This window comes from Charadrius vociferus, unplaced genomic scaffold (genome assembly GCF_000708025.1).
Source record: "Charadrius vociferus isolate BGI_N301 unplaced genomic scaffold, ASM70802v2 scaffold70, whole genome shotgun sequence".
In the NCBI taxonomy this organism is placed as follows: Eukaryota; Metazoa; Chordata; class Aves; order Charadriiformes; family Charadriidae; genus Charadrius; species Charadrius vociferus.
The window spans coordinates 4,114,494-4,138,262 of record NW_009646851.1 but is presented as its reverse complement, the minus strand read 5'-3'; the positions used below and the strand labels follow the sequence as shown (position 1 = coordinate 4,138,262).

At 43.9% G+C, this 23,769-nt stretch overlaps 2 protein-coding genes across 2 annotated transcripts in view; one reads left to right on the top strand and one right to left on the bottom strand.

Annotated features, from left to right (window-relative positions):
• The window catches only part of PMAIP1 (phorbol-12-myristate-13-acetate-induced protein 1), a 26,118-nt gene extending 14,997 nt beyond the window's left edge, over positions 1 to 11,121 (top strand). Inside the window, exons 2-3 of the mRNA XM_009894232.1 lie at positions 5 to 105; positions 10,977 to 11,121. Coding sequence (XP_009892534.1) covers positions 5 to 105; positions 10,977 to 11,121 — 246 coding nt within the window. The remainder of the gene's footprint in view (positions 1 to 4; positions 106 to 10,976) is intronic.
• A 2,052-nt stretch (positions 11,122 to 13,173) lies between these two features.
• The window catches only part of PDZD2 (PDZ domain containing 2), a 142,007-nt gene continuing 131,411 nt past the window's right edge, over positions 13,174 to 23,769 (bottom strand). The window contains exons 22-27 of the mRNA XM_009894231.1: positions 23,459 to 23,468; positions 22,867 to 22,984; positions 19,494 to 19,595; positions 16,865 to 17,135; positions 14,755 to 14,889; positions 13,174 to 13,340 (exon numbers count right to left, since the gene is read on the bottom strand). Of these exons, the coding sequence (XP_009892533.1) occupies positions 13,174 to 13,340; positions 14,755 to 14,889; positions 16,865 to 17,135; positions 19,494 to 19,595; positions 22,867 to 22,984; positions 23,459 to 23,468 (803 nt within the window). The remainder of the gene's footprint in view (positions 13,341 to 14,754; positions 14,890 to 16,864; positions 17,136 to 19,493; positions 19,596 to 22,866; positions 22,985 to 23,458; positions 23,469 to 23,769) is intronic.

Genomic DNA, 23,769 nt, shown 5'->3' with positions numbered 1-23,769 from the left:
GGAGGTGGTGGCGGAGTGCGCCATGCAGCTGCGCAGGATCGGCGACAAGTGGGACCTGCGGCAGAAGATCCTGAACCTCCTCACAAAACTCTTCTGCCCGGCAACGTGAGCCCCCCGTGGACACGGTGCAGGGGACAGCAGGGCAAGACCTTGGCTTTGTGGATTTGGAACAAGAGACTTCACTGACACTGGGAGATGAAGAAAGCTCTTTGCGTTGCATTTTGCTGCCTGCGGCCGCTGGAGAATAGCTGTCGCAACTTGATTTCTTTGAAGAACGTTACAGCAGTATTGGCGTATGAATGCCAGGTGGAAAAAAACAGATAGCGATGGGGAGACTTGGCACAAGATGAAACTTGTCCTTCAGCCTGGTCTGAGAAGAATTCCAGGAGCCTTGTTTCCCCATTTGCCCTCTGGTCCTCACGTCCCACAGCTACGTTTCACCGAGGAACTCGGATCACCTTCGGGATGAAGCCAAATAAAATGGCAGTGTCTTGGAACTTGGGAACGTGTATCACAAGGCCAGTTGCTCGGTTTCTGACTGCTCTTCTTTCCTAAAGCACGGATTCTGCTGGACAGGGACCTGGTGGTGGGATTATTTCATTTGTTAAGTAAACCACTATCTTTATTGAAAGGTTATTTGTTACAGGATGTTAATTTGTGGACTAAAAATTACAATTCTATGAATTAACATGATGTTGCATAGTTCTAGTCTATATTATATATATATGTATATATTTGTGTATATATATAATATATATAAAAAATATAAATATGTGCACCCCATATGTATGAAATGAGTATTTCACAGAACTATTAATTGACTGCTACTTGTTAGACTCAAAAAATAGTATGAAAAAATGTTCAAAACATGACATAAATGTGCATTATATTAACTAAAAGAAAGCATAATGTTTTCTGATAATAGAGGAAATACATCATGCATCAGAGAGGGGAGCATACTTTAGTGTAGCATTATATAAGACATATATATGAATATATGTTACACAAATACAGCTATTGAGGTATGTGTGGTGGAAGGATTCTTTCAATATTACAAAGAATTTCTTGAGAGCAGGACAATACTACTGTGTCTTTATAAGTAACAAAATAACTCTTCAATAGAAGTAGATTTTGAAGTTGAATCTCAAGTTTTCTTGAGAATGTTATTTATTCAAAGAAAGCAACTACCTCTCTTTGAAGAAATAATATTTATAAAATTTAATGTTACAGTCAGTACAGGAAAGTAGCCTTGGATTTCTGAATGTTTAATGATACTTACAAGTGAAGGTTCTTCCCTTGTACTTTATTTCCCCTTTGTTTCATGGCAATCTCATTTCGGTTCCGGAATGGTGAGGCCACTGTAGCACATCCAGTGGGTGGTGATGCATTACGCTTATCTCACTGAGGTGTTATTACCTTTGGCTGGCTTCAGAGGAGCTGGCTTTAGCATGCTGATCGCTGTGAAGGCAAACAGTAGCTCTGGTAGTCGATTCATGCCAGACATGATCCTAAACAGTATTTTTTCATGGGTGCAAGCTAGCAAGAAAATCATGTTTTGTAGCTGCCTCTTAGGTCAATGGTCAGAGTTCCTTCTCTTAACTAACCTTGCTTGCAAGCACATTTGCATTGTATAAGGCTGTATAGTCGCACGTTCTGAATTCTGGGTCTGTTCAAATTATGCTTTTTCCTGCCTTGTAGTGAATTCTTGGTTTTATTTATATTTAATTTTTCAGCTAGCTCTTCTGAAGCTGCCTTTGCAAAATTGTCATTACGTAGCTCTGGTCACTCGGTCACAACCCACTGTGTATGGCTGTCACTTGCTGTCACTGATTTCAGTAAGCAGAAGCTGACTGACTTCGCCTGCTTTCCTCACGGGGGAGGTAGTCCGTCCCAGCGGTGTTACTGACAGCTTTGCCACTGGCTTAAGCCACACACACGGTTCCCTCCTCCTCTAAGCCATCTCATACCTTTTCAGCGAGAACATAGTGTTTCAGTAACAGTTGTTATTCCTCTTAGTACTGCAAAGTAACGTGTTTTGCTGACATGTACAGAGGTCGTTTTTTCTGGTATTAAAAAGTAAACGCAAAGAGTTTCTGTTGGAGCTAAACACCTGCTCCCAGGCTAACGCTGTGTCCAATTCGGCAAAGCTGTTCGTCAAAGACAGCCCCGACTTCAATGGAAGGGCTCCTGCTCTGTGTCCTGGGCTTGGTGGAGTCCTGGAGTCTTCATTAGGGATGCTAAACAATGACCGTGCCTGTCTGGGACTCTCAGGAAAATTCACCATGAGTATTCAGATTAGTAACTGAAATGTATTTGAGTAAAAGTGTTCTGCTCCATGTATGCTGCTTGGAAATTCAATAGGTGTGGGCTTCATAGAGCCTGCCCAGTTCTTCAGGCTGTAGCACATGCGACTGTTATGAAAAAAAGTATCTCAATAAATGCATTGTCATGGGGATATCTGAGTTAAGTATTATGGGGATATCTGCATTAAGTATTAGCACAGTTATTTTTCTGTCTAGGCTATTTACTTTCTATGAAGCATTTTTATGTTTCTCTGAGTATTGTCAAGAGTGCTAGCATTCACCAGAAGCTCAGGAAAAAGACCTGGGTCCAAGTGGTCAGTGCCAGCATATGAGCAAGCGCTTGCTGATGTCCTCCCTAGGATTCCTTTTGTTACCTCTGGAAAGGAACTGCTGTATGACTGTATCAATACGAGTTTGTTTTTCTTAAGACCTGTTCTGGCTACAGGCCAAATGTTTTGCTGTAGTCCCCATGCATGTATGTCTTGAATTCTTGCTAAGATAATAAATACGAAGCATTTGCAACAAAAATGAGTCGGTTTTGTTATAACTCAGGGTGGGGTTTTTTTTTGCAGATTGCATTATATGAATTCCTTCCATACTTCCAAGGCAGCAGGCACACACTAGGGCAACAGCAGAGTGCCAGTAGGTATGCACTGGGAGATGAGGGTTTTACTTCTGCCTTTAAGAGGAACAAGACATAACCATATCCTTGAACTTCAAAATGGGAAACTGAGATACCTATTCCACTATTTTCTAGTAACTACTGCCCGCAGAATAGTTGAGTGATGTCAGGGGCTCCATTACCTCTACCAGATGTTGCAGCTTGGAGGAAGAGACTCCCGGGTTTTTAGTGAAGGACAGACACCTGAGTTAAGGGTTTTGTCTGGAACACAGGCAGGAAGCAATACAGCATTTTGCCAAAGTCAGATTTTTACTTTCTCCAAAGTTTGAAGCTCGAGTTTGGGAAAAGGGGGAATAGCAAAGGAATAGTGGAGAGCTTATTCTTCCTCCCTAAAGCTGGGACCCAAAGATGTGTCCGTGGAGGGGAGAGCCCAAGATCCTCACCTGCTGCACTGCACACATCAGCAGGCTTTCCCCTGACTCACCCTGCTGCTTCTTCCCAGCTTCATGGGCAGGGAGCACCACACCTCAGGCATGTGTTCCCAGCACGAGGAGGACAAAGAGCTTCCTAGCCAAAGGCTCTGGTTTCTAGTAAATGAAACAAACCAAAAGGGAAGTAATTCTCTGTGCTTTCCCAGTTAGCCACGAGCAGAGGCTTGGAAGAGCTTTGTTTCAGGGAGCATTGGTGATGTGGTCCTGAGAAGGCCCATCAGCCTGGTGCCAAGTGCTACCACAGGTGCTGCACGGTGCATTTTTGCGCAGCTCCACCAGCAAATTACACTCGTGAGACTCATCAGCCTTGTGAGAACATCCAGACACCCTCACCCGCTGCCCACCAGAGCCTGGCCCCTCTCCAGCCAGGTCCCCGCCAGAGCACGATGCTCGTGACCTGCTCCTCCCTACAGGGTAGGGGAAGAAAAAATCCCATCGCTGGGGCACGGCATCCCTGTCTGAAGGCACCTGACTCACCTGCAAACACCTGATATCAAAAAAACCCAAAACAAACCCACCTGCCGAAGCAAACCGCCGGTGTTGCCGCACCGGCAGTCTCCATTAACCACGGCCCCTGGGCACCTGCCAGAGAAACCAGTGCCGCCGCAGGGCGCTGTGCTCGCCCAGCCGAAAACCAGTCCGGCGCCCTCAGCCAGCGCAACGCCCTTGCACCTGAGCCTGGATGCACCAGAGGTATTTCCTAAACAAATTGCTAGACAACAGACAACACCTCCTTCCTCCCTTCTCCCCCGGCGGGATGTGTTTTTTAAGCCATCTGAAAAACAATGTCTCGTATGCTGCTTATTATTTTTAGCACGCGCTGCTGGAAGGGGCTAATTTTATCATTTTCCTCCCATCGACACGAGACGGTGCGAGGACATGACGTGTATCTGTAGAGGTGCGAGGAAGGCAGACAGGAAGGGGTGGGGATATGATGTGTTGTCTTTTGGTCTGGCAGGGATTTCCATGAAGTCAGTGACGGATTGATGGCGGGAGTGCCAGTGAGCAACAGTCCCAAAAGCTGTTGCAGCTGTAAACAAGGGTCTTTACCCATGTGCGTCACTATATTGTCTGGATGATGGTGGAAGAAACCAGCCACACCAAGGCTGCCCTCCCTTCTCACGCGTCGTCTCTTTGCAACGCAAATCTCAGCAGTCCGCAAGCCCTCCGAAAGCGTGGAGGCAGGTGTCGCTCCTTTAGCAACAGGAGATGTCCCATGAAATGGCAGTGATCTCAAATACAACTGTTTCAGCCATTTCATCTCACAGAGGCTTTGGTGCCATTTCCTCCTCCCCATGAAAGGACGGTGGGCACACCACTTGGCTCAGCTTCTCCATGCCACTGCCACCACTCGAAGGGCCAAGGCACCTTTCGGCAGGAGACAGGCCAGCTTGCAAACCTAAAAAAAAAAAAAAAAAAGTTTCTTTTAGCAGCACTGAACAAGGCAGTCAGTGAAGAGACCTTGGAGCTGTGGTCAGGATGCCAGCACCCCTGTGTTACAGCTGTGACACAGCTGCAGTGCCCAGCAGGGGGGCTCAGAGGAGAGGATGGCTCCAGGATGTCGCCCACCACCACGCTTTTGTGCCTTTGGGGTTTTGCGGGCATTATCATGCGCTGCCCAGGTCAAGGTACCATGCTTGTGCCTCCTCCCTCAGCTCTGGCATCCGAGCCAGCATCGCAGCCACCTTTGCCACCTGCTGCGTGGCAGTAATTAAGGGCAGATTTCTGTTTGCACTTTCCCCTTCGCGCTCCCGAAAGGGATGTGACCAAGCTGGGACAATTGGATGAGGCCACGTCCAGGTCCCTCCTGCCAAGGACTGGGAATTAGGGAGGTAATTTTTGACAAGAGCAGCTGGGCTTTCCTCAGTGCCGCCAGGGTGTCGGCAGCACGTCAAGGAAATGGCTTTGCAAAGTAGGGAAAAATCCAAAGCACTACAACTTCAAGTAACTTGTTTGCTCAGCACAACAGTATCAGACTGATTCAGCTGCACAGTGAGGTGAGGCCAGCGCGTAGGGGACTATCAACGGGAAGGCAAAAAGGTTCTGGTTTTAATATTGGCTAACTTCAGAAAATACGCTGACTGCCGGAAAAACATCCTCCTAGTCACAGCTTTACACACTGCGGGAGGGAAGGGCAACTCCTTGTTTTGGGGAAGGATGTTTATTTGCATCAAATGTTCTTTCTTATGATCATCTAATGAGAGGGATTTTATATTTTTAAAAGGAACAAAGCTTTATAAATTATTGCAATGATCATTAATTTGTCTAGGGTTTTAGCAGAGTCAAGTGCTTTGAGGAACACAACTACATGGAAAGAGCAACACACCGCTGGCTTTTTCCGTACAGGCGAAGTCTGAAGTGGGCTTTTGCTAAGGGCTGGTGATGACAGTCCGGTCTCAGCCGTACTCCTTGACAAGGAGAAACGACCCAATCTCCTTTACCAGAAGCAGCGGGGATCAGCCCTAGATAACGCAGCATTACTTGCTTTCCGGGTACTTATTGATATGGGTGTGCTGGACAGAGGGTGGAGGTGCTGCGAGAGCACTCATACGATGCAATATTGTGTAGGAAAGGGGAAAAAAAAGCAAAAAAAAAAAAAAAAAGCACCAAACTGCTGGAACAAAGGTTTGAATCTCCCAGCCCAGGGCAAGGGGAGGGCGAGGAGCTGGCAGTGCAGAGCCAGGGGGGTGGACATGTAGCCCTGCAGCGATGTCTGGCTCGGGGACAAAACCTGTGTGGCCCTGGGCGCTGGAGGGTGCAGCTCAGGGCTGTGGCCTGCGGAGGTTTTGCTTCCTTTGTCATCGCAGTCACATGCATCGTGCCCAGCCACCGCATGCCCTGCTCCTGCCTGGCCACCAGCTCTGGCCACCAGGAACCTCCCCCTCGGGGGCTGTCCCTCACACCACCTCTGTGTGGGGACAGAGACAGCGACCATCAGCCTTTGGCCAAATGCGATAAAAGTGGCAGTTTTGACACATTCTAGGAAACGTAGATGAGGTTTTGGAGCCATAAACTGTCACACCAGGACACTACTTTGACATTAAGTTGTGTTGAGTAATGCTGTCAGGGAACAGGAGAGTGGCAACAAGATAAACAGTGAGAAATAACCCATAACTTGTCAGGTAGAATGATAAACCTGATTGCAAACAACAAAATAGGTGTCTCTACTTATCTCATTTAGAGCTGAGCTCTGTTTGTTAACAATACGGGAATAAAAAAACCCATGCCTGAAACTGCAAACTTCTCTTCCCTTTGTGCCAAGTTCCCCATTTGTCGATGCCTCAGGGCCTTCAGAAAAAGCCCAGTCCCCCAAAGACAACTGGGTCAGGTAAAACTTAGATGTAATTTTCTACCACTTCACACATCTTAATGGAAAAATGGAGTTGCATGTACCCATCCATTTAAGGATTAAGTCCATTGTGTCTTCTCTCTTTTGCATTCCTGTTTACTTAGCCACTGTCTGGAGAAATTAAGATCTTAAAGATGACCAAGATTGATCTTACAAGAACCAGGCTGCGCTGAGGCTTGAGCCCTGCTGAGCCCGAGCTCACGCCAGGTGTTGGATGAAAGTGGGAGAAAGACAGGCAGGAGGATGGTTCCAGAGGAGTCACTGAAAGAAGGGCTGGGCTGCCCTAGCACTGAGGACAGCAGGGGAGAGGGGAAAGCAGAGGAGATCTTCATGGATAAAAATGTCCTTTTGCTCTTCCCCATACAGCCCTGGGGGAGAAGACAAGCTCCAGCTGGGGTTGGATGTGCCGGAGTGAGCTCCAGGGGGCTGCTGTGCCACCCCACACTTCCCATCCATCCTCTTCCCATGTTACTGATTTTACACCTTGCTTCATCTCATCTGCACACCACCACAGGCTCCATATTGTCCCTCATAGAATCATATAGAATCGTATAGTGATTTAGGTTGGAAGGGACCTTGAAGACCATCTAGTTCCAACCCCCCTGCCATGGGCAGAGACACCTCCCACCAGACCAGGTTGCTCAAAGCCCCATCCACCCTGGCCTTGAACACCTCCAGGGATGGGACTTCCACAACGTCCCTGGGCAACCTGTACCAGTGCCTTGCCACTCTCAGAGTAAAGAATTTCTTCCTATTATCTATTCTAAATTGACCTTCTTCCAGTTTGAAGCCATTACCTATCGTCCTATCACCACATGCTCTTGTAAAAAGTCCTTCTCAGCTTTCTTGTAGGCCCCTTCAGATACTGGAAGGCCACTATAAAGACTCCCCGGAGCCTTCTCTTCTCCAGGCTGAACAGCCCCAACTCTCTCAGCCTGTTCTCATAGGAGAGGTGCTCCAGCCCTCAGATCATCTTTGCGGCCCCCCTCTGGACCCAATCCAACTGGTCCATGTCCTTCTTGTGCTGAGGGCTCCAGAGCTGGACACAGTACTCCAGGTGGGTTCTCATAAGAGCAGAGTAGAGGGGCAGAATCCCCTCCCTTGCCCTGCTGGCCACACTTCTTCTGATGCAGCCCAGGATGTGGTTGGCCTTCTGGGCCGTGTCACAGCTGTTTGCGAGGGAGAGGGATGTGGGGGAAAGGGGTCCCAGCGCAGACAGGGGAGACTGGGATACCACAAAGCTCCTCCTTTTCCCTTCCAGCCCAGGAAAGGGCCCTGGTGCTGCGGGGCAGGCCCGGAGCCCGAGGTACCCGCCTTTCCCGTGGGGTGATTCAGCAGAAGCGCCGGGGATTTTCCCTCCTCACGTGACTCTTGCTCACTTGCACCCTTGTGGCGCGGCACCCAGAGAAGGAAACTGAAAGCAAACAAAGTGGCTTGCGGGGCACAAACCCCAGGGATGAAGGAAATACCCTCCGCGCCACCAGCATGGGAAAGCAAATACCTTCTTCCCCTTGCAGAAAAGCCCACCCAGCCCTTCTGGGCAGCACCACGCATCGGCGGAAAGGGTGAGGTTTGCAAGGCACGGCAGGAGTTTCCAGCGGCGCTGCTGCTGCTGCTGCTGCTGCTGCGAGCGCCCAACCCAGCACTCAAACACGGAGCGAAGCACACGGGCTCGCAATGTGGATAGAAACGCTTAACTCACAAGCTCCTTCCTCCAGCTCAGCCCACCCCGCAGCAACCCGCTGACATGTCCATGAGAAGTTTTGGCCTCCACGTCCCACTGTGAGCTCCACTCCGTCCACAAAGAGGCTGCCCAGGCCCAGCCCGTTCCATTGACTCAGTGGGGTTTTGGAGGGGAGTTTATCCGCAGGGTAGGTGGAAGACTACAACAAATACCAGTCTAGGACCAGTGGTATATACATATTCCCTACATATACGACTCATTCCCTTACAGCCCAGGGGCTGAGTAGGAGGTACAGTTCACAGAAGGGGATGTGCTCCAGAGACTGCTGCTCTTGATGAAAACTCCACATTTCACCTTTGCCCTCTGCGTCTTCCTCGCACAGGGGCAGGAAAAAACAAAGCACAGTTTCCAAGATACCAAAGACAGGTCCTACAAAACACCTTCTAACACTTCTTAAATGCTTTAATCCTCTCCATACTGAATGGCAGTTCTTAGAGGGCAGTATCCTACTCCTTAGATGCACAGCATTAACACAGTCTTTGACTGTGCTCTCCAAGACAACCTTGTCCCTGCGATGCCAGTTCCTGCTGTGGACCAGATAGACTTTGGCATAACAGAAATAAATACCTAGAGGAGTACTAAGGATACTGTTTATTCTCAAAATCACTAAAAAAACCCAAACAAAACAGTTTATGGCGATACAGATTTACATAACAAAGACAGCAAATTGAAAAATGTACAATCTATTTCATGTTATTGCACTCACTTTTTTATAATATACAAGGCATATTAAACAGTTTTCATTAAAAGAAGTTTTATTTATATAAATAAAAGTGTAAATATACAATATCATACAATAAGTGTATCAGCTTAACACATAAAAGCTACATAGAGTGGGATCCCCATTTCTCACATGACCTAGTCTACTCCTCATCAATATTTCCACGTGTACATTTACATACCCTAAATGTAGAAGCAGGTAAACATTCCCATCTGGGAATAGTTCCTTCAGATTTTGACAAGAACCACTGCAAAACATTAGCTAGGGTTAATTTTAAGTGAGGGTTATTACAAAAAATACGAATCACTCAACAGTTTATTAATACTTATCTGCCCTCATTTTTTTTTTCCAGCAAGAAAATGATCAGATGTTGCTCCCTCCCTAATTTATGCCTAATCTGACAGTTTTTAATACAGATGCAGTCCCCACAGAAGCTGTAAAGAGCTTCCACATACAAAAGCCTGCAGAATATGCAATGGCAGTATCGCACCAGAGCCCACTCTCATAATCAGGACGTGCACCCTGAGCTGCCCCAGGCCTGGAAGCGGCAAAGCCCTCCTCCACCAGGCCTTCTCCATCCAGGAGCAAATTCACCTTATCTGGAATGCCTTCAGGTCCCTGGTGAAGAGGTCTGGACCAAGTCTGTAATTTCATCCTGATTTTTTGGTATTTCAAGATGCAGCTGCAAGTCTCTGGAGAGTCATCACTCTCCCAGAGCTTCGCTAACCCTCCAGCATAGCAAAGAAACACCATGGGGACTGATATGCAAACAGCAAGGCCATAAATGCTCGTGAGCCTTCTGAACACTGATGAACTAATGCAATGCCCTCTGTCATTTTGGTGTGATCAGACTCTTAGAAAAATAACATTTACTTTGCCAGGTGCGTAACCAAAGGTTCACTACATCTGTTTGGTCTACCCATCTTATTTGTAATAAAGCAGACCCATGTTGCATAAATCCTGGGGCTTTGATGGGGAATGTCACCCCCATAGAAATGCTACTGTAATCACATCAACACTGGTAGTATCAGTAAAGGTGTTTCTAGTTCTTTCACAAAAAAAAAAAAAAAGTATTTTCAGAAACAGAAACAATCAGGGTTAAATACTATTCTTTTTCTTGCTGTAATGTTAGTAGAGAAGTGTTATCATTCTACTCATAGTAACTATCAGACTTAAAACACTAAACCTATCTTTTAAATTATAGCCACTACTGAATCACACACAAAAACCCCCGCCTCTCTTTGTTGTTACTCAGCCAACACATATCTACGTGCATGTAAAATAAAATACTGAGCAGTATTTGATTACTGAAAAATGAAAGCATTCTAAATCACTCACAATGAACAGTACCTGCAAATAAGCGTCTGAAAATATTCACCACGTATCATCTTAAGACACCTCAAATTAAATTTAATTTACAAAATGAAGACTTTACCTTGGAGCTCACACCAGTTTAGGAGTGAGGGAGACAATACGCTTCCCCGTGTTGGAACCTCCAAAACTTTAAACTGTGGACCGAAAAAAAAAAAAAATACCATTTCCTAAAACACAATTGTGATTTACCACATTAAAGTAGCAAGAAGTCAGTACTGCACTTGTATGTATTATACGTATACAGGTATGTATTCACTACGCTGCATTAATTTCCACATGCATCTATTATACACGCTGTTACAGTCAGATTTTGGTCATTCCTGAACAAGGCCTCACCATTTCATTGCCAAATGTCTTCTCCCTGTTTTTCAGCAAATATGCAGGGGTAACCTCTTTTATCCCAGCACAGGCCTGCAACCTCAGTGTGGTCCTCCGACCCCAAATGCTGCACCCTCCTGAAGCCTCTGTCACCATGGTGGTGACCAGAGTCAAGGACCAGTCCCGACAGAGCAGCTGAGCTTCAGGGTCACAGGGCACCCAACTCCACAGTCATTTCACAGCACTGAACCTGAAGTAGTTTCAACAGAAATCCTGCAGGCAAAGCAGCTGTGGGACTACGTACAGTATTGCCTTTCCTGTAACCAAAAGCTGCACCTCTCCCTGGATTCACATACTAATACGTCACTGAAATAGAATTAAATCTATTCGTTTTTAGGCAAACGTTGCACAGCTTTTCTGCTCGCCTGGTCTTGGGTTGCCTCACAGAACTGAATTTTCCTCTGCGTATCACGAGTTGCAGTCTAACGAAGCTGTCACAGAAATGAACCAAAGCGAGTGCTCCACTAACCTGGAAGCAACCGCGCCAAGCACTGTTGAATCAATGTAAATAAACTGAACTATAGCATGATCTTGAGGTAGGGCCAAGCGACAAGCCCAGACCTTTTTGTAACAGCTACGCAGTGTCTTGGCTCACTATAAACGTGGGCAGCACTGCAGATCTGGACCAGCTCCAGGCTGAGGCTTCACCCTGGGCATGTTGGCTGTGAGCAGTCTCCAGCCTAACGCGACAAACAACCTGAGCACTCTGGAACAAACAACTTGTTCTCAGCTGATAAGGACACTGGCCCATTTCCTCCTGTATCTCTTTTATGTTGTTTAGCTATCCCCAATGTAAGAAGAGAAATAACAGAGTCTAATCTCTTGCACGCATACACTCTCCTCCCAACACAGCAGACTATAAATAACACTCAGCAGCACGGCTCACTACTGATACCTCTACTGTGAGCAGAGGTGAGAAAATCCAAACGAAGCGCCCATGGCATTGCAACCCTTTCAATTTTGCTGTACCTAACACCATGGTTTCTCCCATCTACACAGTTTTCAGTTTCACCATCCAGAATCCTCAGCATCAGCCCATTCCTGATGCAGCCAGTCGCACGTGTATCTTCCACACACATCCTCGCCCACTCTCACACAAGCAAAAATAAATACTGGACAGGAGAAGACAAAAAAGAGAGCCTAAAAGCCACCACAAATGTGGCCAGTTCAGATTTAATCTGTTATAATCCCCATTTTAGACCACCATTTTCCAGCTTGAGTGTTTCAAGTCGGGCAGCCTTAAACCTTTGCAGTCAAATAGAAGCAGCCCGGCTTTCAGACATACTTAGCGATGGCTGAAGTCTGTGGGATCTGCAAGTGCTCAGCACTGGAAATTATCCCTCTTTTAAAAATATATATATTTTAAAGGTGCCTAATAATAGAAGCCTAAATTTGAAAATTCAGACCCCAATTTTTATCGCTCCCATTTTAATCACAACTAACAACTCAGTCTACATCGCGGTGGTCAATCACCTATTATTTGGACATGATTTTCTTGCTCGCAGATTTCTACTGCATTAATGCCAAGAGCTTTCAGATACAAGTTGCATCTAAGAGCAGATTCAGTTGCGGAGGATGCTGAGTTAGTTCATCAGTTTTAAGAGGATTTTTCAGCTTCGCAACAAAATGCTCATGTTTTAGGCATAAAAGTTGTGCAAAATTATACTCTTTTGTCATGCATTTTTAGCAAAACTGCACTTAGAAGAATAAAGTGAGATTGTTCCAGACATTCTCTTATTACAACAAAAAAAGGACCAGACCCTAAGTAAGTGTCCTGAAGTCTTATTACAGCTAAGTGATATAGTACAGTCTAAATATCCATCCTTGTCAACAGGATGGCAACCAGTAAATTATACTCCCAATGCTCTGCAGGTACTAAAAATATCAGGGACAGGCACAGTGTTATTTATCTCAGTCAAAATATTTTAAATCAAACCCAGGAGAGGTCTTGAAGTTCCATTAAAACAGCCACAAAATACAAAAATGTCTCTAACATTTGGCTTCCTTCATCCTCAATAATTAGGTGAGATTTTATGATGCTTATCACATGCTTGCTCAGTGGTTCTCCAAGGCTCTTAGCACCTCTCTGTAGAGCATTAAGACACTTCTGTGTGACTTTAGAAACAAAGACAGCTTGTAACCGATTTTAAATGTTTTGTCTTAGCAAGTGTGATGAGATGCGGTGCTTCCATCACGCTGAAGTTCTGTGTTTTCTGATTAGCAACTGAACAGGGCCCTCTGGCACAGATTTAATAATGTTCCAGGCATCATAATGCATGAGGCCAAGTAATGATTTTCCACTAACAGCAAGAATTTCATCTCCAGTTTCTATGTTTCCAGATTGCTCTGCAGCACCACCTAGGAGGAAAAGGGGAAAAAAAGTCAGTGTTAAAAAGAAAAGTAAACCAACAAAAATTTGCTTTCCACTGTGATGAACAGCAAATAAACAATTTTTCCAACAGTGGCAATTTCAGTACAAGCCACTTATGTTCAGCTTAGCTCTAGCAACCTACCCCATGCTGCATCTCACAGAAAATGTTATTTTAAGCAAGATAAATCCGTGTTCTCAGAAAAAAATATCTGGTTTTGAAGGAAGCAGTATGAATGCATGAAATATGCTGCACGTTATCTCTGCAGCTGTAAGAAAACCTGGTTGATAAAATAAACATAAAGGCTGTATGTGGCATGGATGTATTTTCTCAAATGGAATTTTAACATGGTAATAAGCAGATAATGCAGTAGATTGTAAAACCCAGATAAGAGGGGTGAACGAACCAAACACAGGTAGCAAACTTAGGAGAAACACACCAGACACAGAAAGAGCTCCTAGAAAGGAGCACACCCTTCACTGCTGATGAAAGTGTCTTTTCTGTAATGATAATTTAACTAACATCAGCCATCACAGCTAGGGGAGGGGGAAATGACTGTATCTAAGGATATAAAGTAATGAGTTCAAAAATTAAACATGCTCTTTACCCTCAGAATCAATTTCTAAAGAGGGGAAAACAAACACACAGAGAAATTGATAAGCAATTCAGGAAATACCGGTTTGATTTTCTTCCTTGATGAAAGAATAAACTACTGAAAAGTAATCCTGTAAAAAAGCTGCACACCCACAGCTTCATTGAGAGTTTCAGCTTCTTTTATAAAGTGCCATATTTTTCACTAAACTCAATCTCAGACTAAGAAATATTAAAATCACAGCATAGTTGTGGGATTCATTTCCTTTCTATACACAGTTCATATAAGTTTAACTACCTACTGACAAAGCATCCAAGAGCGGCAGTTTTGAATATGAACATCACATATTGTTGGTAAAAGTTAATACTGATATCTAACAAAAAAGATAACAAAGACAAAAAAAAAGGTAAAATTAATAATTGGGTATAATGCAGGATGGTGCTTTGGAACCACACTGATTATCTGCACTATGCTTCTCAGAAAAGAGAACTGGATAAGGCATGAACTTCTCAAACTGCCACATACAATATTGCTGCTGTGATTTAATGACTAGAATAGTGGACAAGCCTGGGAAGGAACTGCAACACATTTGGTAAATCAGATTGCTCCACAAACATTTACTAGCAGACGCGATCCCTAGCCCTTGCCAGGAGAGGTTTTTTTACTGACCACTTTGGCTAGTAAGTGGTAACAAACAAGGGTCACAAAAACCACCCTTACTTCAAAAAAAAAAATTGAGTCAGAGAATTAAAATGTCTGCACAATGCACAAAAGGAAAACTGCGATAATATCCACTGCATGTTTGTAGTACCTTTAAAGATTCTTTTTACAAGCAAGGGCCTGTCCCCAGCAATGGAAGCTTTTCCACCATCAAGACTGAATCCCAAGCCAGCAGAGGTTTTCAATAATTCAACGCAGATGACATCATTCATATCCAGGTTTGGATCTGTGATAGAATATACATAATATTGTGTCATGCAGTTAACAGTAAATTGCAAGTTGTGTTTGGTTGGATTTTTTTTTTTGCTGTAGTGACAAAGCAATTCAGAGTTCAGTTCATATTCAGACTAGAACAAGTTGTCATCCAGTTTCTCAGAAGTGAATGTGTATTATTGCAGCTGTGAAGGGAAGACAGTACAAAATGCGTTTATGCAGAGACATTTTCATTTTGCATGTTCAACAAAAACCGGCCAAGGCATCTTTTTTGGCAAAATTAAAGTTTAGGAAACTTAGCAAAGACTCTAAACATCAACAAAATAAGTGAAAAATTAAAAAAACAGTGAATGAATAGCATTTATTTTTCTTTCATTTGTTCTCACTTGCTTATTCACTGAGCCACATCTTTTTAAATAAGAGTAATGAATGAAACATTACATTAAACAAACATGTTCCGTCCTCTTAAGCAAAAATCTGTAATCACTCACTAGTGTGCATAATTGTTTCTGGTCTCATATCTATGGAAATAACCATAATTACCTGTAGGTACATCCTGCCTCCTACACAGCAGATATTTTTGGAATGCAATATTGCTGTAGCTGACATAAAATATGATTTTGCTTAGGAGGAAATAAATCTACAATTTTGGAAAACAGGACCCTCTCTGCCCTGTGTGAATGTAAAAATTATGCAGTCTGCATTATCACAAATTATTGCTACCATTATCTCAAACAACTTTAAATGTTATCTAAAACATTTGAAGATGTGCTTTTTCTCTCAGGAGGGAAATATGTTCTTAATAACCTCGTACTATGTTGTTTATGAGATAATGTTGCCCCCTAGTGCCTGCAGCCAGCAGATATTCTGCATTTGCCAATGTGCAGGATGCAGGGAGTTTAGGGTAGAAACGGATTCTGAAGTAATTACATATGTTATATACATGGGAGCAATTCCAGAAAAGCTGATCAATTAATTTACAGAGTGCTTTCTATTTCTTTTAAACTGTATTACAAAACTCAGTGAAAGCATAAAACAATAAAAACTGCTACAGGAAAAAGCCCAAGCCAGTAATGATTACAGCCGACAGTTAAAAATGGGTGAGTGGCAGCTCCATGTCCTGGTTTTAGGGTGGTGTGAGCTAAGTGCCTGGTATTGGAAGCCCCATCACCAAATCTCTCAGCAATACGCTGTAACCCCTGCCCACTCCCTCCCAGGGATACTGCAGGACTGAAGCAGGTCACCCCCTGCTCCCGAAGCAGCAGCATACAGACAAGTACTAAAGGGTTTTGTGTCTTAATTCTCAAAAAAAACCCAAACAAAACAACCAAAAACCCAAAAGCAAAAGAAGGGGAGATCTGTTTGTAACACCCCAAGTGCAGCTTTCACACTGAAATGCTGTCTTGTTCCCAAACAGGAACCTACCGTTCCACTGATAAATTTCCACTTAAACCATTTATCTCTAGTTTTCTATGGGATGGCGGAATTGGATTTGGCTTAGCTCCATTTACTGCAATATCAAAATAATTTTCTTCTATGTTTTTAGTAGAAATGGTATGAAATCTGCTATTACAAAGAACAAGTTCAGTTGCTATGCCTAACGAACTGCAGGGCTTGGCGCTTTCTTTGAGGTTGGGTTTGTTTTTTTTCTTTTTTGGTTGTTTGCTTTCTTGTGCTGACTACTGTTATTACTTAAAAGGAGTTTATCCTGGATTGGAAGAATATGTGGAATCAATAACTTTAGTAGAAATTGGATTAGGCCCTAAACGTCCTTCTAAGTTTCTGCCTAGTTATGATATTTTAAAAAAAACCCAAAACCAAACTGCATTTAGGCTCCAAAGAGAACAAATAAAATTTAAAGGTAATTTCATTTGCTCCCTTCAATCACATAAGGCACAGACGCTTTTAATCTAAAACACATGGACATCTTTCCCTTCAGTCTGCTCTGCAAGGGAATCCTTCCAACTGTTCTTGGACAAAGATCATACCTGTTCCTATTTCCATGGAAACATCCTTTCCAGACCCCACACATTTTCTGCCAGTAGCTGATATCTCAAGTCTGGAGGAATTGTTTGCTTTGTCTTTTTCCTTCTGGATGACAATGACAGCGTATATGTATAGTCTTGCCTGATGAAGAGCATTCAGGACATCCCCATGGACTGAGCTTGCAAGAGACTTGCCATTGATTGATACAACAAGGTCTCCTCGATGAATAGTCCCTTCTTGTGACGCCACTCCCTTTGAAAACACTCTGTGGACCTACAAGAAAGATTTTAATTTGAGGATGCATTAACCTCATGACCACACATAGTGCTCTACAGGCCAAGGTGAACATTGAGTCCCTATCAAAGTTTTCAATCATTGCCCACTGCCTGGATATCAAGCAAGCAACATTTGCTCTAACAAACACCCTCAAATACTAAGGTCTAAGTGACTGGACAAGACTTGTAGTTAGGGATGGGGGGCAGGAACCAGAGGAAAAGATGCTGTTATTACATGGTCATTTCTAAGCCAAAGACAACAAAAACCAGCTAGAGAATGTAATATCACAAATCACTTCAGTGAACTCCTCAAAGGTCTTCAATTAACATACTTCCAAGTGACACACAGGTTAAATCGACATCCGTGCGATAGCAAACACCAAGAACAACATTGCAGTGTGCGACACCCACTCCCCATGGGTCTGGGACATGCATCCTGTGCTGTTTTCAAATGCACACTTCTAAGCATTGCACAGCATCTGTGCAAAGAAAGGCTGTGACTTACTGCAGCTGCACAAGTATTTAATTGTCCATCTCTATTTGGCTGATCAAATACCATGCAAATAGATGCAAAGGGACGATTTAGTGGCTTTAAATGGATTTTTTCTAGAGAAAAAAAATACTCTATTCAGAGTGGATTAAACTTCGAGTAAACTCCAAGTGTAGCTGAGACTTAGATGTGTGCCATTTACAGAAAGGAACTGACTAAAAAAGTTGAGACCTGGTATTTAAAGACTTGCCTATCAGGGACTGTAATTTTAGCAGCCAGAATATGATTTCCCAGGCACAGTTCTAGGTCTGCTGGGCAAAGGTTCAAGGCAGCAAATCTGTGGACACAATTGTGCATGGCATTTTCTCTATGAATCTCTCCTAATGCCCAGACCAACAGTGACAAATCAGAAGCCTTCTGGCTCCTGTTCCCTGTCATTCGAAGGCCATGCTGAGGCATTCAAAGCTGGAATAACAGCCTCCATGACAGATGTAGACACCCAAATGCAAGAGGTAAGTGAAATACAGGGGCCATGTCCAAAACATCTGCTGCCTTCCCTCACATGCTCAGCTCCTTAGTACCTTAAAGCTGCCTAGGCATTTCTACTTCTGCAACCCAAGTGTGGGCAGAACAGTGCATCTAAGTACCTCAGCACCTAACAGCAATCCTAAATCCAGCTGGGACCCAGAATCCCAGGAGGTCAAGGACATCACAATGTTTCCGACCTGAGAAGTATGCTTTACACACACAGAACAAAGAGGATCTGGAAAAAGCCGGAGCTGACGCTCTTTTGGTCTCATGGCTAATGGAATTCAGAAGAAAGACTGCATCAACTATCAGCATGAAAGAGCTCGAGATTGTATTTTCAGGTAGTGTCCCAGTCTTTACGTGAGGAGCTCTCTGAAGTGGGACACTGTTGAGCCTTCCCCTTGCTCACAGCTGACACTGCGAGTGGTTGGGTCAGAGACAGGGAACACAACCTTTGTAGTGAGAGAAGTGGAGTCTGTTCCCTAGACTGTGACCATGTCCTAAAGTCAATGACTGCTTATATATTTTCTTACCTTGGTCTTGTCTAAGAGCAAAAACCAGAAGATTCCTGCAAGGGCTGCTGCAGACCCCAAAGACTGGGGACCTATCCTACTTCTAATCTCAGCACTTACTGGATCTCCCTCTTTCAGGGTAGAATTTAAATGCATATCTTGTGTAAAGAAATTGTCACATGGGACACTGCTTGTCTTGGATTTTTCTGCCGCACTCATCTTTTATTGAACACTATTTCAATTGCTTGGTACCACTTTTTACATATCTGTATCACTTAATGACACACAATATCCTTGGTTCAGAATGCTGTACAAGACTTTTTTAAATAACAAAACCAAAAAAACCCAACACTTACTGGCAATCAACATGTCTTAATAACACCAAAAAAAATTTGTGAAGTGAAATCCATTATGTTGGCTGATGTCTGAAACAGTCATTCTCAGGATTTGCAAAAACTTTCAAACATTTTGCTGCAGAGTTCACTTTCAAGGGCTGGAAATGAAAATCTCCCCTAAAAGGCTGCATGCACTGCAACTGCATGGAGAATTTTATTTACATGCACAAAATTTAGACCTAGCCAATCTCATCCAGTAACAGACTTCTAAAGACTGAAAACATAATTGGCATCCATTTCCAATAATAAAAATTATCCTTCCTAGACACACTCTGATTTCAGTAGCAGATGGCGCGCAGCCGCCTCTGAGAGACACTATTTTATGACTGTGAATGACTTGCAGTGAGTCTTGATAAACGAGCACTTGATCTAATCACCAGCCTGCTTTAAAGTCAGATTCGCAAAAAAAATGACTTGCAGCCATCACTTACTGTGACTGATTTCTGTTCCAGATCTATTCCTCCAGCCACGCTAAATCCCAGGCCAGCTCCTTCTTCTTTGTGCAAGACTACAAAGTACGTATCTTCTTTGCTCTAGCAGAAAAAAATGGAGGTGGATAGGAAAGGGAAGGAGAAGAAAAACAAAACCAAAGATCAAGACCAAGTTCCTGCACAAGTGACAAATTTTAACAGTACTCTCAGATTATGGCAGGTGAAAAAAGCAACTCAAGGAATTAAAACTGAGACATTAAAAGCATTTCTGTTCATGCTACAGATGAGTAGCAGCTATGTAGGAGAACTCAGGTGACAGAAAAGGTTTCTTCAGTTAGTCCAATGCTAGAAAGCAAAGTCAAAATTAAGATAGTGGAAGGATATTAAACCTTGGGCAGCCTAACTTTCACAGGCTGTAATCAACTTTGCATTGCTTGTCATTTTGCAGTCAAAACTCAATAGTTCCCATAGACCTTTCTGGAGCAAGCACTGTACTGTCCAGGGAATTACTAACACTTTTGTTATCCTGTTTCTCATTCCTCTTGAAAGGCAGTTACAAAGATGTAATGCAGGGCAGCTTCATCAGTCTCTTCTCAGCAGTGCTTGACAGTCTTGCATGGGGCAGTGGCTACAAATTGAAGCTTGGGAAGGTTAGATGGGACAGCAGGAAAACTGTTTCACTTGGGAGATGAAAGTAAGGAGCCTGTTAGTGATCCAAATGGGACTAAGCTGTGCTGTTGTGGAAATAGGAGCATCTGGCACAGGAAATGGACTGGCGCAGGTCTGCAACAGGGCTGCACTTGGCTCCAGACCAGAACAAAGGTGTAAAGCTGACTTCTTCGAAGTGATGGCATGCTGCCAAAATACAGAATTTGCCATGAGAGAGAAGCAGTCCCATCCAGCAAGTCTGGTGCTGTCTTCTGAACGGTTATTAGGACAAAACCAGACACTGTTACAGAGACTACATTTTGTGGTGTAAGGGGAACTATAAGCAGGCATCTGGTGGAGCAAGGGGATAGTAACTGACTGTGGGGCACATCTCCTCCCATCAGAAGCGGGCAGTAGAAAGCAGGTCTGTCAGCTTTTCCCCAGGATCCTACCCAACATCAGCGGTTTCCAGAAACTGCCAACACTAAAATTAATGGCACATCATTAGAAACCAATCTCTTAATCTATTTAGCATTAAATGACATATTTAGTTGACTAAACTCAACATTTTAACCCAGTATTTGCCTTTTAATTTTGCTTGAAAAAGCACAGGGATCCACAGATTATTATCATTTTTTTGGTGAAACAACAGTCAAATTCTTGGCCTCATTGAGTGCTTTTTTGCCAAATAGCAGCCCTGGAAGATTTTCTGCATTAGAGGTAACCCTGCAATGCACAGAGCCAATGTCAGAAATTGATGCCATGCTGCTCCATATCACTGATCCATCAGCGCTTTAGAAGAGAGGAGCAGTCAGGGCTGAACATCTTAGTCCACAGCCTTTTGTAGCTGTTAGGACCCTTCTAGCCTGTACCCAAGTAAGAACAGCATTATGTTAGGCTAGAAAGAATAAAATCAGTTAAGTATCTAGGCTAGCTCCTTTCAAAGTGCAGCGAGGGTAATGGAAACATACACATATCTTTTGACCATTAAGTACTTACTATAGGAACCCTTTTTGTTTAAGAGCTCAGGTTATTTCCAACCCTTCCTACCACAACACAATTTGCTTACACTGGGGAATTAAAAAAATAAAAAGACCAGAGGTTCAGACGTTAGAGGGTTGTGTGAGGACCAGACGTCCTGGGTCAGTCAGCAATACAGTCTGAACTTTGACTTCTCATTGCAATTCCTCCCTCCCCAGCGCTCAGTGCTGTCCTCAGCCAGCATGTGTACTATGGGGCACAAAGACCTGCCTATGAATGCTTATTGCTTTACTTGGCCACCCAGCAGACACACAAGGCCTCCAGTGATCACCTCTGTTTAGCCTGTTAGCCAAAGACCATCGGTCATAGAGATTTAAGCAATAAAATGCCCTTTTTTTTTTTTATTTATTTTAGTAGCACTTATTAAATGCTAGCAGTAAATTCAGCACTGTTCAGAGCAAAAGATGATGACAAACTCTTCCCAGGGAAGCTCTCAGTCCATCTCATTTTTCTGCACTTGCATAACTATGAAGAACTGTCCTATTGTACATTGAAATCCAGCATTTGACTAGCATAAAATTTTCCAGCGTACGTGCCATACTGGGCTTAAATATGGATAAGAAACTATGCAGACAAGGACTGCATTCCAAAAAACATTCAGCTTTATAAATATTTGAGTTCTCAGACTTTGAAAAGTGGCATAAATATACAACCTCTCCAAGACCCCATGCAAAATACTTTAAAGAACACTTAATTACCTTTGGCCAGAAGTACAATCCAATCCCAATTTAATCACTAAACCTACCAAACCCTCTTGGCTCATTAAGCTCTTGGGACTTGCAAGCTTTAGCTACACTGTCCCTGGAAGGAGGTAAAGCTGGGTATCTGGGGGAGGTCCTGTTCCCCCCAGCCTGTTGTACATTTGAAATAGCAATCTTTGTAATACTCCAGAATGCTCTAAATGCAGCTCAGCCAGCAGTTATGCAGACCAGATGGCAGTTTCTCCTCCAGTGCTGTCATTATTTTATCAACTTCTGTTCTGATTTAAAAAGGATGTGGATGTATCCCAAAAACATAAACACAAACACTGCAAACAGGGAAGTAACACTGGCAACCATTTGACTTTGGAGGCGTTCTTTAAAGACCTAGATAATGAAGCAGGTTATCTTGACACGATAACCAGTTTCCACAGAAGACAGCAAAAAGGGCACAGCAGTCTCTTACAAACTCTCCAGCAGCAGCTTTCTGGTGTTACAAGCCACCAGTTCAGCATTAAACAAAATAAACTCAGTTTCCATGATTGCAGCTTCTAGCAAAATGTAGGTGCTTCCAGGCACAGAGAGGAGAAAAGATTCCCCTGCATGGTGAGGAAAGAGGCTGACCCAGACGGTTAGTGGAAAGTTAAATTCTGATGTGCAATTATTGGCAAACCCAGGAGTTTCTCAGTTGTTATAATGACTCAAATGGAGGCATACTTCTCCACTTAAAATAGGTCTATTTATTGTGGCTCAAAACTGCTTTCGCACTGGACAAACAATACTCTTTCTTATACAAAAGCCATTCAAATTTATTATGGGTTTATAGCAGGCATTCAAAAACCAGCATTAGTAAAACGACCACCAACTGTATCTTACCACAGGACTACTGGGGGAGCTCTGAAATTGTTTGGAAGAGATTTTATCTGCCATTAAGAAAACCCTTAAAAATATCACGAATAATCTAGTTTTTATCTCCTGGTTTTTACCTTTACTTGTGCTTTGACTTCTTGGAGCATAGCAGCAACGTCACATTTTGGTACTACTGCTGACAAAACAGCTTGCAGTTTTTGCTGGTCCAGGCTTGAGACGAGCAGCTGATCCAAGCTAAAATGAACAGAAACATACAAAAAAGCTTTATATTTCTAGACTGTGTAGACACATGTTTCCGGTATACAATGTAGGTTGCATTAGGGTAAACGATGAAGGGCCAGCTCATTAACAAATAGAATTCTTGAAAACAGGTAAGAAATGGTGTATGCTGGGAGAATGGGAAGGGGCAGAGAAGGCAATTTAAGAATAACCCTTAAAATCAATCCCTGTTCTGTTCCCCTCCTCCTTTCCCAAATGTTTTAGCAACAGACATTAACAAAAACAAGGAGACAGCTACATCTGAGGACTACTTCTGGCAGGACAACAAGCTCGTTTGTCACCACAGGCTGCGCCTGCAGCCAGCGCTGCACGGCCTCCCCTCCACAGCGGCTGCTGTGCCGTAACGTGGCCAAAAACTAACCAAAAACAGCTAGAGGGGACACAGAAAAGGAGCCCGGCCCTGCCAGGATAAAGAGTTTCACCCCGTACTGAAGCGCAGCTGCCACCAGACAGCAAAAGAGTGTGAAGGACGGCACCCCGAATCGTGAGGGGAATGGGGGCCAGGGCCAAAGCTGAAACGCGCTTTGGGGCAGACCGGGGGCAATGGAGAAGCTTTGCCTCGGGAGAGGCTTGTGGGGATGAAAACAGAGCAGCGGTAGCAAAGCCAACACCAACCTGATGGACCAGCTGTTTCCTGAGCGCTCTCCATCTGGAGAGCTGCCACGGGGCACCTCGTCGTCTGAGGCAGACCCCGGTGTCCCCGAGCCGCTGTCCCGAGGGCTGCCGGCACCCATCCCCAT